The sequence below is a fragment of the Vombatus ursinus genome, unplaced genomic scaffold, assembly GCF_900497805.2.
Source record: "Vombatus ursinus unplaced genomic scaffold, bare-nosed wombat genome assembly UNPS02014784.1, whole genome shotgun sequence".
Classification (NCBI taxonomy): domain Eukaryota; kingdom Metazoa; phylum Chordata; class Mammalia; order Diprotodontia; family Vombatidae; genus Vombatus; species Vombatus ursinus.
The window spans coordinates 16,038,967-16,058,602 of record NW_020954562.1 but is presented as its reverse complement, the minus strand read 5'-3'; the positions used below and the strand labels follow the sequence as shown (position 1 = coordinate 16,058,602).

At 36.4% G+C, this 19,636-nt stretch overlaps 1 protein-coding gene across 1 annotated transcript in view; it reads right to left on the bottom strand.

Annotated features, from left to right (window-relative positions):
* LOC114046495 overlaps nt 1–19,636 on the bottom strand; it is a 140,995-nt gene that overhangs the window by 45,596 nt on the left and 75,763 nt on the right. Inside the window, exon 14 of the mRNA XM_027866820.1 lies at nt 2,414–2,453. Within this exon, the coding sequence (XP_027722621.1) occupies nt 2,414–2,453 (40 nt within the window). The remainder of the gene's footprint in view (nt 1–2,413; nt 2,454–19,636) is intronic.

Below are 19,636 nucleotides of genomic sequence, written 5' to 3'. Positions count from 1 at the left end.
TCCTTCCTCATCTCCCTTTTTGCTTATCTGAAGGGGAAAACATGATAATTATTCTATTAAAAGTGTGTTGTCATAAAAATACTGCTGATTAACTACAATTAGCTATGAAGCTTCATTTTTTTTCTAGTTGTGATTGTGTATTTTAATTAATTCATAAACACTTTTTCACCCAGCCTCCCTCATGACCAACGGCCTTCATCTATGAGAATGCTGAATGATGCCGAGGTGTTGTTTGTGGTTCCGGAACAGGGCAAAGTTAACTCACCTTGGTGGAGATCCAACCTTTGATCTCAACCACAAGTACAAAGGAACAGACAAAAGTATACACATCCAAAATGGAGATGTACAAATATGAGTGGGGATAGGTAATATAGAAATAAACGGATAATCAAAGATACAGACACATATGCGCTAGATTAGCTGGTGGGATGGGATGAACATGTGGCAGAAATTAGATAGAGAAGAATGGAATGATTAGCAAATATTATGAGATATGGGGCTAATTTTCTTTTCAGAAAGATCTGAATTTTCTTAGATGCATTTAAAAGCATTAAAGGCTTGTTCTCCCCCACTACATGACTACCCAAGTTAATCCAATAAGCATTATTAACCACCTGCTACATGTAAGGTACTATGCTAAGTTCTGGGTATGAAGACAAAACTGATAGGATGGGGGCAGAAACGGGCTTCAGAGGTCCTCTAGTCCAACCTCCTTATTTTATAGATGAAGAAATGGAGACCTAAACAGGTGAAGTGGCTTACCCAGGGTTACATAGGTAGTAAGCATCAGAGGAGGGATCTGAACCCAGGGGCTCTTACTTCAGAGCAGTGTTTTTGCCATTGTGCCACAAATAGGTAGTAATGTTCATAACTGAAAATTGGCAGGAGAGGTGAAGACATGAGGAAGAGGCCTTTCAAACTTGGCAAATGCACTAATGAGAGTGCAGCCCCTGAAAAATGAGATGCAGAAAGCTGGAGAAGATGAAATGAGGACCTTCCTCACCCAGGGAAAACCATCCACGTAGGATACAGCTTGTCTTCTAGGGTCCAATTAGAGGATGTAGTTGGGGGGACATTGGGGACTTTTAGTAATCTCTTTTCATAGAGGAATTCTAACATCTTTTGTGTTTTCTGTTGCTACATAGACAGACACTAGAAGTCTAATAATTTCTCTGTAGTAACATTAAATTACATTTAGTTTACTCAGCATCAAGGGCCAAAGAGGGTTTTTTTGAATTACCATAAATCATCAAAGCCATAAATCACTGAGAGTCAGCATGGAGTTGAAGTCACAGGTCCAGTACCTATCCCATTGACCTTATTCATTATCTAAATTTTCTTTGACCTATTTGCTCCATTATTTGAGTTCTTAAGTGAAAACTTATAGTTTGCTCTATGTAGGATTTCGAAAGAAATTTTTTGTTCATAAGTGAATCCTTCACTCTAAAAAAACAACGGTGGTCTTAAAATTATATACAGGCCTATAGTAATTATAACATTTGTTTTTATCAACAAGGTTCCATTCACTTTTGCCTGGGTTTGCTGGAGAAACCAGAAAACAGGCTTTTTGGCTTCCCCATTTCAAAATCTGAATGCTTGGGAGAACTTCAGATTTCTCAAAGAACTACGTATCAAGCCCCTGCAGAAACAAGAAGGGTAGAGACTAGTGCACATGAGAGAGAAATCCCTGGGATTAGTGGAGGATGCTGTGATAGGGGAGCAAGGGAATTGTCAGATAGAGCACAGAGCTGGTAATTGTCAGGGCTGAGATTCCAACCCAGGTTTCTGATTAGTGCTCTCTCCCCTAAACTCTGTTGCTTTTCAAGATGAGGAAGCTGAATTGGATAATCTCCAAGGGCCCTTCTGAGCTCTAACATTCTATGATCTTGTTTCAGCTTCTTCCCACAAACAGAAAGAACTAAAGAGAGATTCTTACTGCAATAGGGAGCCAAGCCAAGCGGAACACCCCTTTAGGAGTAAAGTACTCGTTTAGATGAAGCGATTAACTTTCTGTATTTCTGTCATGTGACACTCTACAGCAGCCATTTAATTTTCAAGTATATCACCTTTCCTGGGGTAAAGTCTCATAGACAGAGGGTGAATTACTTCTGAACTTTATCATGCTCTTTCTTAGAAAAAGCCATTGCCTTATATAGAAAAGGACTTTACACCGTAGAGAAAATTCATCCAATACAGTTGCTCCCAAGAGCATATTCTCTAGATAAGGGAATCTTACGGCCTGTGTGTCAAAGCAAAGCTCCCAGATGAATTTCAGGGACAGGAATGTACAGAATGAGACCTTGGTAACTCTGTTCCCTCCATTCTTCTTTTATCCTTAGCCAGGAAACAATGTCACAATGAACCTTTTTTTTAAGCGTAATTTAATTGACCAACTAATCTCCAATAAACTTACACTTTTGGACGACCTCCAACAACTCCAGTCAGGCCAGGTGCTAAGAAAACAAAGAAAAGAATATTAATTTTAAGTAGTTTCTCCTTTACAAAGCCACTTTGAAATAGTTTTATAAATCATTCTAACCTCAACACTTCTTGTAGTAATGAGGTTTTCTTAGTCTTCTGACTAGGGAATCATAGCAATTGATCAATTTTCTAACACAAGATATTAACATTACCTCAGAAAATATTAAGGGACAGCTAGGTGGTACAGTGGATAGAGCTCCAGCCTTCGAGCCAGGAGGACCTGAGTTCAAATCTTATTTCAGACACATAACACACACTAGCTGTGTGACCATGGGCAAGTCACTTAACCCTGTTGCCTGATTAAAAAAAAAAAGAAAGAAAATATGAAAATATTTTGGTGGGTCTGTGGTCTCATTAATGTAGAAGTTCCTTCCAGTGACACAGGTGACAAGTCTTTGATTCCTATTTATCCTGGGCAACCCTCATCAATGCCACCCAATAAGTTTGCCACAGAATGTCCACCTGATGTGCTGAGGGTTTTCCTCTTTCTCTCTCTTTATACCTCAAGGACACTAGCAGTACAGGATGTCCTCCCATCGATTGTCCCTGGCTTTTCGCCAGTCTTTTATTTCAATCAGACATTTTCTTCACGACATCTTTTACTTTGGTTATTCTTCAAAGTTACTTATTTGCTATATGTTTCAGCCTTTATAGCACCCACCATGTGCTTCTCTGTTGCCTTCTCTAAGATATTAATTCTTAATTCTTCAGACACCGCAGTACTCTATGACTTGCAGTCATACAACAGTGCCTGTTAAATCCCTCTCAGATATTCATTCATTCTACCATCACTTATGAAACAGAATCCACAAAAAGAAGAATTATTTGAAGCTATGTACTATGGTCTATGCTACTATGTTATTGGAACTAAGAAAACTGAAGGGGGCAGGATGGCTAACAATTTTTATCACATTTCTTACGTTAATTCTAAATAATAACTTTATCTGAAATATCAATGTTTGCTTGCTTCTCGCTGATGTAATGATCTCATTGATATCCATGCATGCATGATTCCAGGATCTAGGTACTAATGTGGCTACTCCAAACAACTGTGCTGATTGCAACACATATAGCCCTTCTCATCTTCTGTGATTCTAATCCATGTCCTCCCAGAAATTCTTCATCAGATATCCACGTAGGGCTTTTAACAAATGAGCTGGGGACAATACTGAGGAGGAGAAAGACAGAAGCCTGAACTGGAAACTGTGAGATGGTTTCAATAATCCTCAGCACCTCCCCAAACAGAAGCTGCCATCTTTTTCACATCAATTTTATGCTAGAGAGACTATATGGCTACAAAGATGGAACTCTAAGCAAAATTATTAGTAACTGAACTAAAAGACTAACTTATAAATAGGCCACAGCATATTTCTAATGACTTGAAAGCAAACTATCATAAGAGATATTGGGTAGGAAATACATGATTGGAAAAGTTATATCTTTGATATGATATATCATAATCAATGATCAGTGAAATCACTGAATGATCAATGAAATAGGAAAAAGGTCCTTTATGTACAAAAATATTTATAGCCGTTCTTTTTTGGTAGCAAAACACTAAAAATTAAGGAGCTGTCTCAACTGAAGAACAGGTGAATAAGATGTGGTATATGAATGTAACAAAGTATTATTGTGCTGTAAGAAATGAGGAAATAGATGATTTCAAAAAGACATGGAAAGATTTCTATGAAGTGATACAGAGTGAAATAAGCAGAACCAGAACAGTTTTATACTATAAACTGCAATATTACAAAAGTAAACTTTTTTTTAAAAGTAAACCATTTTTGAAGATGATGAGGAATGAAATGAGCGGAACCAGGAAAACAATGTAAACAACAGCAACACTGTAAAAACAAACAACTTTGAAAGCTGTAAAAACTATGATCGATATCAATGACCAATTACAATTCCAGAGGACTGATGATTAAAAATATTATCTATGACCGAGAGCTGATGGATTCAGGGTACAAAAAGGGATATATGTGTGTGTGTGTTTCTTTTCTTTTTCCAAGGGGGAGGGAAGATAGGAGGGAGAGAAAATAGATTTATTAAAAAAAATTTTTTTATAGAGCACCAGCCCTATTTGCTAATGAAACGATTACTTAGAAAATCCTAGGGGATCTGTAATGATAGTCATTGAGACAATTAATAGTTTCAGCAAAGTTTTAGACTTTATCAAAGAAAGAGCCCATACATATAAAAATATTCATGGCATCTTTGTTCATAGTATCCCCACACTGGAAAATACTTTAGTGCTCCTCTCTCGGGGAATGGTTAAACCAACAGTAGCATATGAATGTAATAGAATAATATTGTGTGATAAGGAATAATAAAGTGAACCGTTTCAGAAGAAATTGGGAAAATAACTATGATCTGATGCAGAATGAAATGAGAAGAACTAGAAGAATAATTTACATAAGGACAACAACATTGTAGAAAAAAATACTTTGAAAAACTTTAGAACTCTGCTTAATGTAATCATAAACAATGAGTCTAGAGAACTGAAAATGAATCATGTTACCCACATCCTGCCAGGGAAGTGATGAACTTAAAATCCAGAATGAGACATGTATTTTTGGAAAAAACCAATATGGGAATGTTTTGCAGGGCTATGCATTATTGTTCTGAGAGATCTGTTTTTCTATGGGTTTTTAATTTTCTAATTCAGGTGAAATGGGAGGGATAAAAATAAAGTTACAGGCTACAAAATGAACTCTTCCAAAATCAGCAGGATTTTTGGATATAAATAACAAAACCCAGGAAGCAGTAATAAAATAACAAATTCCATTCCAAATAATTACAAGGTGCATAAAATATTTGGGAATCAATCTACCAAAGCATACTCAATACTTGTATAGACTCAATTACTAAGTGTTCTTTGAAGAAATAAAGAATAACTTAAATAGCTGGAGGAATATTCACTGTCATGGCTGAGCCGTGCCTATGTAATAAAAATGTCAATATTACCAAAATTTATTCATGATGTTAGTGCTGTATTAATCAAAGTATCCAAAGAGATACTTATAGAACTCTATAAAGTAATAGTAAAATTCATTGGAGGAACAAAAGATCTAGAATATAATGGGAAGCAATAACTTTTAAAAGCTAGGAATGGAGGGCAGTTTGGTGGCACAGCGTGGATAGAGCACTGGCACTGGAGTCAGGAGGACCTGAGTTCAAATCCAGCCTCAGACACTTGACACTTACTAGCTGTGTGACCCTGGGCAAGTCACTTGACCCTATTGCCTATCCCCCCCCCCCCAAAATTATAGCCACTGTGAGCACTTTCACTTGGGGGGGGGTGCCTGGAGCTGGGGACACATAAAAGTTAGGAATGAAAGAGGAATAGCGATTCCAAACCTCAGACAATATAATATTGGTATTGGTTAAATTTGGTATTGGTTAAAAAATAATGAAGCATATCAATGGAATATATTAGGCAAAGGAGAATCAGAATAATGGAACTCAATAACCCAATTATCTAGATAAACCTGAAAACATTAATTTCTTAGGAAAGAATTCTCTATTTGATAAGAACTTTTGGGAAAAATGGAAGATGTACTGGCAGAAATTAGGCTTAAACTAATGTCTTACATAATATTCCATAAAAAACTCAAAATGGACAAATAACCTGAATATTAAAGATCACACCATATTAGAAGAGAAGCATATAATATTCCTTTCATGGTTACAGTTAGGAGGCATATTCTTTTTTAATTATTTTTTTTTCTAACAAAGATCTACCTTCTCTCTCTCATATTTCTCTCCCTCCCCAATGGAGAAAGCAAGAAAAACGAAAGATGAGGTATATTCTTAAGGAAGCAAGGCATAGGAGTGATCACAAAAGATAAATGAGATAATTTTGGTTACATGAAAAGGAAAATGCTCTGCACAAGCAAAATTAATGCATTTAGAATAAGAAGAGGACTAAAAATTTTTTGTCACTAAAAAAATCTGTGTGTGTATGTGTGTGTGTGTGTGTGTGTGTGTGTTTGTATCAAATTTCTCAGTTCAGAGTCTGGTATCAAATATATATAGACATCTAACAGAAATATATCAGACCAAAAGCCATTTTCCAAATGATAACTGGTCAAAGGATACAAACAAACAGTTCTCACAAGGTGAATGATAAAATGTTAACAACCATATGAAAAAATGCCCCAAATCACTAATAATAAAACAACCCTGAAGCTTCACCTCCTACCCAGCAAATTGCAAAGATGACAAGAGCATAAGATAGTAAATGTTAAAAGATGTGTAGAAATTTAAGCACACTAAAAAGAGAATCATAACAATGGTTGGTAGAGGTGTTAATTAGTATAATCATTTTGGAAAGCCATTTGGAATTATACAAATAAAATGATTAAAATGTCCATACTTTTTGATCCAGAGATTCCACTAGGCATATGCCCAAAGATGTTATTGATTAGAAGAAAGTTCCAATAGATAACAAAATATTTATAGAAGCAAAGAACTGGAAACAAAGTAAATGCCCATCATCTGGGGAATGGCTACCAGGGGTAGGGAACCTGAGGCCTCGAGGCCACATGTGGCCCTCCAGTTCCTCAAGTGTGGCCTTTTGACTGAGTCCAAGTTTTATTAAAGTAAATGGAAGAACAACCTCCATGAAACAATCAAAAGTGAATGTTGCAAAATTACAAATACTAAGCATGACCCCAATGAGGAAATGAGGAGATACTCCTCTCTCCACACCCCCCCCCACAGAGGTTTGAAAATACATTGCATGTATTTTCAGATTTTTGCAGTTATATTACTTGTTTTGCTAATCATTTTTCCTCTTTTCTTCTAAAGATACTCTTTATTTTATGGGATGTCTTCCTGGGGGAAAGAGGAAAAGGGATATAGGGGAAATTTTGGGCAATTTAAAATCAAAAGATATCAATAAAATATATTTTTTAAAAATAGAAAGGTGGGAGTGCCAAAGATGTGATATACTGTATATACTTTCAGATGAGATCACTGTATTATTAGTTCTACTTAACTGTCTTACTTTGTTAGAGTTCTTTCATGAAATGGGAGTAATCTGTAAATGTCTGCAATGTAAAAGCAAAACACATCAATAAAACTTTAAAAGGATTAGGTATACATTGAGAACAAGAGAGACTATGATGAGTAACCAGAACATTGGCCTAATAACCAAAACACAAAGGCTTCCAATTTGAATAATTTACTTAGAAAAAAAAACACACCAAAATAATCAACAATAATCAAATAGCAATACTAATAACCACTACGGGAGAAGCTTGGTGGTTCCCTTTGCAATTATCTTCTCATATAATCTAAATCTATTTATTCTAAAATTTCAGTCTTCTTTCCCTTCATACCTTTTCTGAAGGGTAACAGATAGCCAAAGGCACTGACTAAAGCAATAGGAAAGGAATAAAGGATAATAGAGAGGGTCACAATTTCAAGCTCCAGTTCTCTTATGATAGTCATTTAAAAATAAGGGCATGAAAAAGACTATATGTTAATACAGGAGGCTGGCATCTTAAATTATCCTATAAATAGCTAAAGGTTAGTAGGTGATGCCATAAATAGAGCACTGTGCCTGGAGTCAGGAAGATCTGAGTTTAAATCTGACCTCAGACACATTAGCTGTGTGACCCTAAACAAGTCACTTCATCCCTATTTGCCTTAAGTTTCTCATCTATAGAATGAGGAAATACTGGAGAAAGAAATAACAAGCCTCTCCAGCTTTTTTGCTAAGAAAACCCCATGGACAGTCCATGGGGTCACGTAGATGTGGATACGACTGAATCACAACAACAAATGAACATAGAAATAGCCTTTTTGGAAGACACTGGGATCACTGAATAATAGAATATAGAAAAAACAGAAGGGAATTACCAAACAATCAATATTGTGTTAAAAAAAATCCTTGTAATCACACTGCTCTAAAAATAAAAGAGAAATGGGTACTGTTAACCAATGGAGATGCAGTAGACTTGAAGTTAGGAGACCTCGGTTTGAAGCCTGGTTCTGACAATTATTGGCTACATGATCAAGGACAAGTCATTTAGTCTTCCTGGACCTTAGTTTCTTCATCTGTAAAATGGAGAGATTAATACTGACATAACTTATCTCAGGGTTTGTGGTAAGGAAAAGCACATTTAAACTTTAAAACACTATGTAAATATGACTTCCTGTTTACAAGTTAACATCTATTTAAGACAAAAAATGTTCTTTAGAAGTAACAAATGTTATCAGGTAAAGTTCTGATAGATTTTGCTTAACACTAGATTCATAAAATGTGTTGTAGAAATAAATACACTCAAATCAACAGAAGACAGGCAGATCAAGAGAGCCTACGTGACTTTCACATTGCCATACTCCTACAAACAAATCAGGTAATCAGGGATCTAGGCTAAACATACTTCTAAATTTAAGCTAAATTTCCTGGGGGAGGGGTAAGCACAACCTCCTATCCTTTCATTTCTCCCAATCACATAAACATTCTCTTTGCTCTCCGTTTCCAAATCCTTGATCCAATCCTTAATCTTAAAAAGTCCAGGAACATGGGGTCATCATGGAGTTTATAGGGGGGTGGGGAGAGGAGAAAGAGGGAAGACCAGCACTTTCTGTGGTAGGAAAAAAAAATGCTGGTCACACAGTGTGTGCTGATTTAGTGGAAAGTAACTGAACAAATGGTAAACAAATGGTAAATGAAGATAATAGAATACTATTACACCAGAAGAAATGATAAGTATAAAGAATTTAGAGAAAAATGGGAAGGCTTTTATGAAATGATAGAGAGAAAAGTAAGCAGGAGAACAATATATGTAGCACCTACAAAAATGCAAGCTAAAACAATTCTGAAAGAAAGATCAAGTCTGCTGCACTGCAATGGCCAGTCTTGATCCCAGAGAATGGATTATGTAACACATTCTCCTTCCATGCTCAAGGTTTATTTTTCCTCTTCCTTGCTACCTTGGAGAAACCTTCACCCTTTAGCCCCACTCTCCTGACTGGTGACTGCTTGCCCTGACCACTTTCAGAGGGGCCCCAGCAATGAGACCTGTCATTTCTAGCTTTACTCTCCAGAGTTCTTCTCCCTGGTACCTGTCACGCTTTTTATCTCCTGGATCCCTCTATCCAGTTACTTTTTATGTTGTCTTAGAATGTAAGTTCCTTGAGGGCAGGGCAGTCGTAGTTGCTTGTATTTGTATCCCCAGTGCCTAATACCTAGCACACAGTGAGCACTTAACAAATACTCTCTCTCCTTCTTTCTCTCTCTCTCTCTCTCTGTTTCTTTCTTCCTCTCCCTCCCCCCTTTCTCTCCCCACCTCTTCTGTCTCAAAGTAGGAAACAATGAGAGAGGAAAATGTTGTAAATGCTCTGACAGTTATTTTGTTAGATCATTTTTCTTACAACTGTTTTTTCTTTTTCAGAGGGTTCAATATGTGTATAGGGAAATAATGACTGTACAATAAAAAAAAAAGCATCAATAAAACTTTTGAAAACATGAAAAAAATGTTCTCTGGGCCAGAGGTAGTGCAGTGAATGGAATGCTGGATCTGGAGCCAGGAAGACCTGAGTTCAAATTTGGCTTCAGACATTTCCTGGCTGTTTGACCCTGGGCAAGTCATTCAACTTCTATTTGCCTCTGTTTCCTCATCTATAAAATGCAGAGAATAATAGCACCAATTTCCCAGGGTTCTTGAGAGGACCAAATGAGATAATCGTTGTGAAATATTTTAGCACAGTACCTGGCATATAGTAGGCACTATATAAATATTAGCTATTATTACCAGGGCAAATCTTATCTATGATTTGAAGCTAAGCAGACCCATCTGCAAATGGGCTCATTTTTTAATACATTAAAGGCTTACCTAATAAATGCTCACTCACTTGCTCTATCTATTTACTTAACTTTTCTTCCATGGATTTACCCTAGTACTCCATTTGCACCTGATACACTTGTTCTTTCTGTCTTGCATTATGGTTATCTGCATACATATTCAGTCAGTCAACAACCATTTATAAAATTCTTATTATGTGGCTAGGCACTGAGCTAAGCAATGGAAATATGAAGAAAGGCAAAAACAGTCTCTACCCTATGAAGCATATATTCTAAAAGGTGTCTTAGACTATAATAAAATACACGAAGGCCAGAGCTAGGTAATTCTTGCATCACTGCTGATCCAAGCCATGACTAGGGCAGCGTGACCAGGGATTTGCCCTGTATATATGCTCCCTCAATTCCTCCCCTAGCAATCCTCCAACTCATACCTGAAGTACATCTGCCCCTATTGTATCATCAGGACCCCTTACCACTACTCTCATACCCCTTCCCTGAATCTGGTGGCCTTATTCTCATAATGTCCTGGAGTTGTGTGAGACAACCATATGAAAAAATGCCTGCTTCCTTCTTCCTATGTCACACCTTCCCCGAGGGATTGGGAGCAGATGGCTACATTTAGGGGCACAGGCTGAACTCTCAGGGGTTATGAAAGGCAGGCTGCCCCCTTCCTGGTATCACTGCTATGAGTGGCTTATGTAAAACATACATGATGAAACAAAATGGAAAGCTGAGAACTTCCACCATCACAATAAGCTCCCCTGATACCACCTTGCTTTCTTCTCTGGTGGTAGTCTCTCTTAGAGGTCTCTGCTCCTTCCCCCTATACTTGCCCCAGGCACCAGAATTCCTAGTTATGACTCTGGCCCCAATGGCTACCACAATTGCTCTGCATGTAGTAGACACTTTATTAAATTGAACATTGGTACTTCCATGGTGGACAGCTTGGTGGTGCCATAGTGCCTAGAGCGCCAGACCTGGAGTCAGGAAGATTCGAGTTCAAATCTGTCCTCAGATACCTACTAGCTGCGTGACTCTGGACAAGTCACTTCACCCTGTTTGCCTCAGTTTTCTCATGTGTAAAATGATTTGGAGAAGAAAATGGCAAACCACTCCAGTGTCTTTGCCAAGACAACAACAACAACATTTCTATAGTGACTTGTTTTTAGTTAATAGCATTTTTTTCTTTCCTGGTTTTATGAGTATATTGTATATCATGTCATCTTATTCCATCTATTTGCTCTCTTCATCTGTTTGTCTACTTCCTCTGAACTCAAAATTTGGGATATAATTAAGATCTTCTTAAATGTAAATTTTTCTTCTAATGAATAAAAGTATCAAAAACTCCAAATGCAATATAGATGTTAAATTTTATATCATGGAGAGAAAAAAAAAACAGGAATCACAGAAAACCTATTGAATTTAGATTTTTAAGGCCTTGGTTTAAATGCTAGCTTTGCTACTTACTGCCTAGGTGATCTTGGGCAAATCATTTAACTTCATTGGGCCTTGGTTTCCTCTTCTGTAAAAGAATGTTCTTGGGTTAGATTATCTCTAAAATAATTTCCAGGTGCAGATTCTATGAACCATTTGACTTTTGGATGTCCTATCAATGCCCTTCCCCCCCCCAAATTTTTTATAACCTTTCTGTCTCATTATAAAATTGCTAACTCATGCCCTCCATCTATATTACTGTACCTGTATCACTGTTCTCTCCATCCTTTTCCTAATTAAAATTCTAGGTTTTTGTCTATATATTAAACATGAAAACATGAATAATTCTATCACGCCCTAATTCAATATCTACTGACTATCCTCTGTTTACTGTTTCAAACTTTCAAAACCACTGATATTTTTATTCTGTGCTACTATACCTCAGATTAAATGACCCTTGTTAACTTTCACTTTATTATTTAATTCTTTACTAATTGACATCGGTACCTTTAAGAAACATTGCCTCATGCCCCATGGGAAAGCATCTCCCTGAACTCTGCCTCACTGATAATCTTAATCTATGAAGCCTAATAACAAACTCTTGTCTCTTGGACTTTTGTTTATTACTCTTGCTTCCTATTCCTTCTAATCGGCTCTGTCATCCAAAATTTGCTTTGACCACTGAGGACTGCAAAGAAGGTTCCAACTGGCCTTCATTTTGTTGAATAGTGCTTTAAGATAAATATGAACTAAAATTAGATTTAAAAATAAGATTGGTTTCAGACTGGGCATGCACTTTGGAACAATTTCAAAGATCAGAGTGCAGGAATGATTTCTATCCTGACTCACCTTTGATCTCTGACATTTCTCATTCTCCTCCTCTTGAACTGCAATGTGAAATGGAGGGGTCAAAACATATTTTATCAGAACATTTTCAACATACTTTCACTGGTGATGTTCTCTTACTGAAAACTCTTTGGGAGCTTTATCTATCCGTGCTATTAGAATACGGGTATCTGAACTCCAGGGTGCTGTACAAAGAAGTCATTTTACTTTTACAATAAGCCTGTATGGATGACACTTACTGTCATTGTTTCATTGAGTTCAATTACATTTTTAATTACTCCATCATTTCCTCTAAATTCAGAAGATAAGACATTTGTTGTGATGTTGTTTCAAACTAAAAGAGAAGCTTGCAGTAAATTGTTAAACCAAGGACCTTTTTTGAAAGGGTCTTCCAACACACTTAAGAGATCAGTCATAATATTTATATAAACTCAAGCACTTTAACCTTTCAAGCTGTGTTAACCAGCTGTCACTTTGGTGTCAAACTCCGGTCATTTTAATGTGAAATCAGGGTCAGTGCATGTTTTAAAAAAAATTATTTATTTATTTTGCTATTAGTGAAGTCCTGTATAGCTACTGTAACTCTAACTAAAATGAAAAAAAAATTGGCAAACATACCTTTTGGTCACATCTTTGACCTGAATCACATGGGGATTTATGACAGTTCACAGGGAATTATGAAAGTCAATTACAGAAGGCAAAACTTAAAAAGGAATATTATAAGCTATCATTGGTCATATTTCAAATAATCATATAATCAAAGTTTAGGGATCACTTTTGTTTCTAAGAAAAATTTACATCTTAGATCAAAATGCAGTACTGACATTGTGAAACCAGGTAATTTCTCTGTATTCCCAGTAAGACCAGATGTCCGAAGCCATCAGTGCATTTATACAACTTTCTTATGCATTTATTTATATTTTATCTTTTACATTTGACTCTAAAGATTATTTTAATTTTGAAAGAATTTTATATCACTAAAAGTTACATATTTTAGATAAAAATAATCTGTATAAATCTATTGACCTATATATAATCTATCTATCTATCCAGACATACATAGTTTGGCCAATGTGTTGTGGCTTGATTAGCAATTCAAATTGTTTTTATCTCACATTAAAGAGCCTTGTGGAGGTGAATAATAAGTAACATGACTGCTAGAATCCCTTTCACTTTAAGGATCAAAAATACAGATCAAGATTTATGTAGTACAAATGACATCAAAATATCCTGAGGCATCCACTGGCTTTGTTCCACACCACTTTTTAGCTTTCCAAGTGACACCTCTTTCAATTCAACAAACAACATTTCTTAAGCACCTACTATCTGCATGGTATATATATATGTTAGGCACTGGAAATAGAAAGATTAAAATAAATCAGTTCCTGCCCTCAAGGAGCTTATATTGTCATGAGGGGGAGATACAATTTATCAGTTTGTATTTTGATTTCAACAATTATGAGATAACATTTGTATATCATCACTTTCATTTGGATAGGCATCCTGTAGTCAATATAAAATAGTACAATTCTTTAAAAAATAGTTTTAGCCATATAGTTCAGAAACCATAGAATGGTTGGTTTGGAGCCCTCTCTCTCAACTCCATCAAATCAATCAAGTCAAATTTACATACCTACTGCTGGCATTTTATCTCCTTGATCTAGGACCAATCCTGACCATAAACAGCCCTTGTTTGTCCATATCTATGTACTGTACCACACACCTGTGCCCTTGATGATGTTCAATTTAGAACTTTACTATATATTGTATTATCTGTATTCTCCAGATGTTTCATGCATCTTAAGTTTCATCCATTCAATTAAATTTATTTTAAATAAAAATGAACAAAGATAAAAACAAAACACTCTATGACCTCAAGGAGCTAACATTTTAAGGGGATAAAAGGGTTCATAAAACATGTACATGGACGAGTATGTTACAAGAAAACTTGAGGAGAAAGAGAGAACTAAAAACTCAGGAGATGAGGCAAGACCTCCTTTAAAGAGAGAGCATCCTGTGGGAAAACAGATTCTGAGAAGTGGAGATTAGGAGAAAGTGCATTCTGGCTATGGTTTGTGGGATGACTGAAGAGAAGAAGGTCAAGTTCAAGGAAGAGCCAGCAGTCCATTTTGGCTAGAATGTAGAGAATCTGAAGAGGAATAAGGCTGGAAAGGTAGGTGGGAGCCAGATTGTGGAGGGCTTTAAATGCTGGGCAAAAGAATTTATATTTTATCTTAGAAGCAATGGAAAGCCACGGAAGATTTGTTTTGTTTTGTTTTAACAGGACAGTAGCATTGATGGAGTACAGACCCAAGCCAATACCTTTGCCCCTCACTCCAAAAAGAATCTGGGTCCCATTTGTCGACAGGACTCTTCTTGAACTCTTTCATTTAGTCAATGAAGTCAAGCAGTCTCCTGAGGCTATAATCCTATCAATTGACATTTCCTTAAGTCCTACTTCCCACCCTTGATTCTATCTAAATCCCATTCTTGACCTCCCAGTTACTCCCATCAAGATCCTCTCTAGACCCCTCCTCACAGTCACTTGTACTTGGCTACTCCTAGATCCCTCCCATAGTCTTTCTGTATATAAGGTCCATCCTGGCAGACATTTAGGAGTTGAGACTTCCTCCTGACCACTTGTCCTTGTGAGTGTCACAAATATTCAGATTCCTTAAGAGTCTGGCCAATACATGGATGTTCTAATAAACCTTGTCTTTGGCTAAAGGAAGGCTTGGGTCGAATTCACTCAGGCAGGACCTGCGTGTTGTGATTTTGGGGTCCCAGCACCCTTATGCTTCTCAACCTCAACACTTCCACAGTCCCTGTATACTCTAGCTGCTCAGTAAATATCTCTTAAATGACTGAATTAAATATCTGCTTCGCCTTGGCTTACACAAAAAAGAAACACAAAGGTGGTGAAGGCAGCACAGGAAGACAGCAGAAGGTCCAGGCATCTGCAATATAAGGCATCATCTGGAAGTAGCAAGTGCCTTCCGCTATAATTAGAGCTTATTAATTACCAAGTTATAATTGTAATAGTCCAAACAGTCAATCACTTTTTAATTTCACACAAACTGAAGGAATAGAATTTAATTGGATGAATCTCCTTAAACTCTGCATGACTAGAGGTTGGGGTCAGAGGTTATGGAGTGAAGTGGGGGAAGGGAATTCACTGTTATCCTTCAATCCTGATGATATGCAAATTCAAGTTTCTCAAACCCCTCCTTAGAAGTTCAACTTGAACTTTTTGTGGCAATCATGTTTAATTTAAGCTAGAATCCAGTTTTAAGAGGACCCAAATAAACTCACATAAAGTTCATGGGATTTTCTTCAGAACTCCCCAAACAAAAGCTTTGGCCATCCTTGATTTCTGCAAGCCTTCAGATAAACAATTTAGTCAAATCAGATTTTCCATTTTCTCAAAAGAACAAATGTAAAAATTTTAAGTTTGGAAATACTAAATGCAGTATTTAGGGAAGTATGTACTGAAAAATTTTCACATTCACACCTATCCTTTAAAAACATTTACCTGTCATAAAATTTTCTTTTACTTTCTTTCTTTCTTTCTTTCTTTCTTTCTTTCTTTCTTTCTTTCTTTCTTTCTTTCTTTCTTTCTTTCTTTCTTTCTTTTTTTCTTTCTCTCTCTCTCTCTCTCTCTCTCTCTCTTTCTTTCTTTCTTTTTTTGGTAATAAGGCAATTGGGGTTAAGTGACTTGCCCAGAGTCACACAGCTAGCATTATGTGTCTGAGGCTGGATTTGAACTCAGGTCCTCCTGACTGCAGGGCTGGTGCTCTATCCAAATTTTTCTTCTAAAAAAGTACAGGCTCACGCACAAGGGCTCTTCCCAAAACCAATAGAAAGACTTGCTAAGAGGAGCTTTGTAGGTGGAGTTTAATTGCAACAGAACTCCACATTTTTTAAAAAGGTTCAATATTAACTTCGGCATTGCTTACATCTTTACTACTATGAAGCATTGGTATTCCATGTGGCCTTTGTGAAAGAGAAAATATTGCAGTGTCATGGAAAGAGACTGAGTTTGGACTCTGATAATTATGACCTTAGTGACCTTGGACAAGTAATTTTTCTCCTCTCTGGGCCTCAGTTTCTTCATCTGTAAAATGAGAGGGCTAAACTAAATGATAGTCTACCAGTTTTTTCATATTTTTGTGCTCTATTAGCATCTCATAAGGGTTTAAAAAAAATTACACAATTCCACCATTGATCGAGTGAAGATGGCAGATAGAGACAGAGCTACTTTTGGAGGAAGAAAGCCTAGTATTCAAGTCCTACCCATCCCTGTGCATCCCTGAATCTTAGGCATTTAACTTATCAGAGGTCCGTGCAACACTCAAATACTCAAAGGTAAAGGCTAGGTAACAATCTATATTGGTAGGGTGAATTTCCTCACTGGTAATTTCCTTTATCAACAAAATCACTGGTCTGATTCAAATATATATAATCAATATGTGTTATATACTATATATACATATTAAATGTTACATATATTATATACAGCATATAGAGATATGTATATATGTGTGTATATATACATATAATATATACATATGCATATAATATATGCATGTGGGTATATCTCTAGTCAAGATATATGTGTGTATCTTCACACATATACAAATGCATATACCAACACATAGACATAGATACACACACACACACACATATATATTACATATATACTACTATAAGAATAGTAGTGACTTCAACAGAAATAGAGTATAGTAGTACATATATGTGTGTACCTATGTGTATATATATACATATATACATACATATGTGCACATATACTCATACACATGAATTAGTGGTCTTCACTTCTTTGCCACAAAATAAGGATACCAGGGGAGTAATCCAGTTGTCTACTTTTCATCCATCAGGCCAGCCATATGAACAAGCAAGCAAACAAGCAGCAAACATGTATTAAATACCCACCATGAACAGGTACTATAATAATGTTTAGGGGTGCACAAACCAAAACTAAAAACAAAAAAAAAAACAAAACTCAAACCAAACAAAACCCCAGTCTCTTCCAATATATTCTAATATATAGGGGAGATAACACATATGATATTTATCTACATAGGTATACACAAACACAAACCAAGCAGATACATAGGGGGCACTAACGGCTGGGGAGAATGAGAAAAGGCCTCACGTGCAGAATGTGGCACCTGAATTGAGTCTTGAAGGAAACCAGGGATTCCAAAAGGTCAGAGGTGAAGAGGAAGAGAATTCCAAGCATGAGGGATGGCCAATGTAAAGACTCCGAGTCAAAAGATGGGGGATGACATATTCGAGGAATTGCCAAGGACAATATGGCGGGCCTATAGAGTATCTGGGTGGAAACTGTGTAATAAGGCAGGAAAGAAAATGTGAGGATAGGTTGTGAGACTCTTTAAGCCCCAAACAAAGGAGTTTAGATTTGATCCTAGAAGTATAATAGAACCACTGGAGTTTATTGAGTAAAGGGGTGATAGAGTCAGATCTGTGTTCCAGGAAAAATCATTTTTGTGGCTATCTGGAGTAGAGAGTGACTTGAGGAAGGAAAACCAATTAGGAGGCTATTGCAATAGTCTAAGTAAGAGTTCATGATGCCTGAATTGGGGTGGTAGCCATGTGAGTAGAGAATAGACATGTCAGGGATATTGTGGAAATGTAGAAATGACAAGATTTGGCAACAAACACACACACACACACACACATATATACTACTATAAGGATAGTAGTGACTTCAACAGTAATAGAAAATAGTACATATAGGTGTGTACGTATGTGTATATATATACATATATACATACATATGTGTACATATATACATTATATTAGTGGTCTTCACTTCTATTGAGTAAAGGAGGTGAGTGAATAGAGGTCACATCCAAGATCCTTTTTAGCTCTAAGTCTATGATCCTATTTTATACTATGATATGACTAATGTTATTGTTAGTTTATATAAAAAGTAATCCAAATAACTATATAAAAGTTCCTTCTTTTAAAGATATTATAATAGATTTTATGAATGGGTGGCCACCCAATTCTTTAGAGGAAAAACATAATTTAAGCAATAGGGTTAAATTGATCCAATCTTTGGGGCTAACTCCAAAGGCAGAAGTTAATCAAAGGGGTGGTTAAGATATAGTCAAAACATCCAACAACTTTCCTCAGCCTTCTCTAGTCCCAAATCCATAGTCAGAAACTATCTATGAGTGGTTTTAGCCATGAAATTGAACAGTTAGAGAATGCTGAAAAAGTACTTTTGAAAGTTGAAATCACCACATAAATATAATGTATATTTATAAACATATATGTATAAATATAAGATATTGTTAATTTACATTGTTATTGTGTTAATTTACATAGTCCAGCTGAGATACAAATCCAAGATAGCTAAAAAAGCTATAATTACCTTCAAATTAACATCATACTCTGAACATAAAGCTTCCTTGGCAACTATACCCCCTTAATAAGTGCAATTTTAAAATATCATGTCTACCAAGGTAATGGAAATGAGGGAAGTTGTCACAACCACCTTCTTCCTCCAAACTCTTTAAGTGGAAGAGGATAACAGTACTTTTTCTAATTTGTATATTCCACCTACAGACTTTTCCCCAAATACAAAAAAATACTTTCTAAATTCCTGCCACCAAAGTACATCAAAGCCCATGACAACTCATCTCTCCCCTGGCAGTGTTCTTCGGCTCCCCTAATTCCTCCCTTACCCCAATGAGTTCACTACATTTCTACACCTACTATGGAGTCCTTCACACAGGTTAATGTCTGTGACCCTTTGAACTCTTAAGTGTGGTTCCTTGGAACATCTGACAGAAAGGAAGCTGAGAAAAGGTGTTACAGAAGGGGGAAAGAGTAGGCCATCCATAGCTGCTGTAAAACACAAAGTCTTAGTTATTTAAAAAGTTAACAAATGGCAATTTACAGTTATTACTGCCACATCAAAGGCTCCAATTAAGCCACAGTGTGAGATCTAGCATATACACACACACACACACACACACACACACACACACACACACACACACA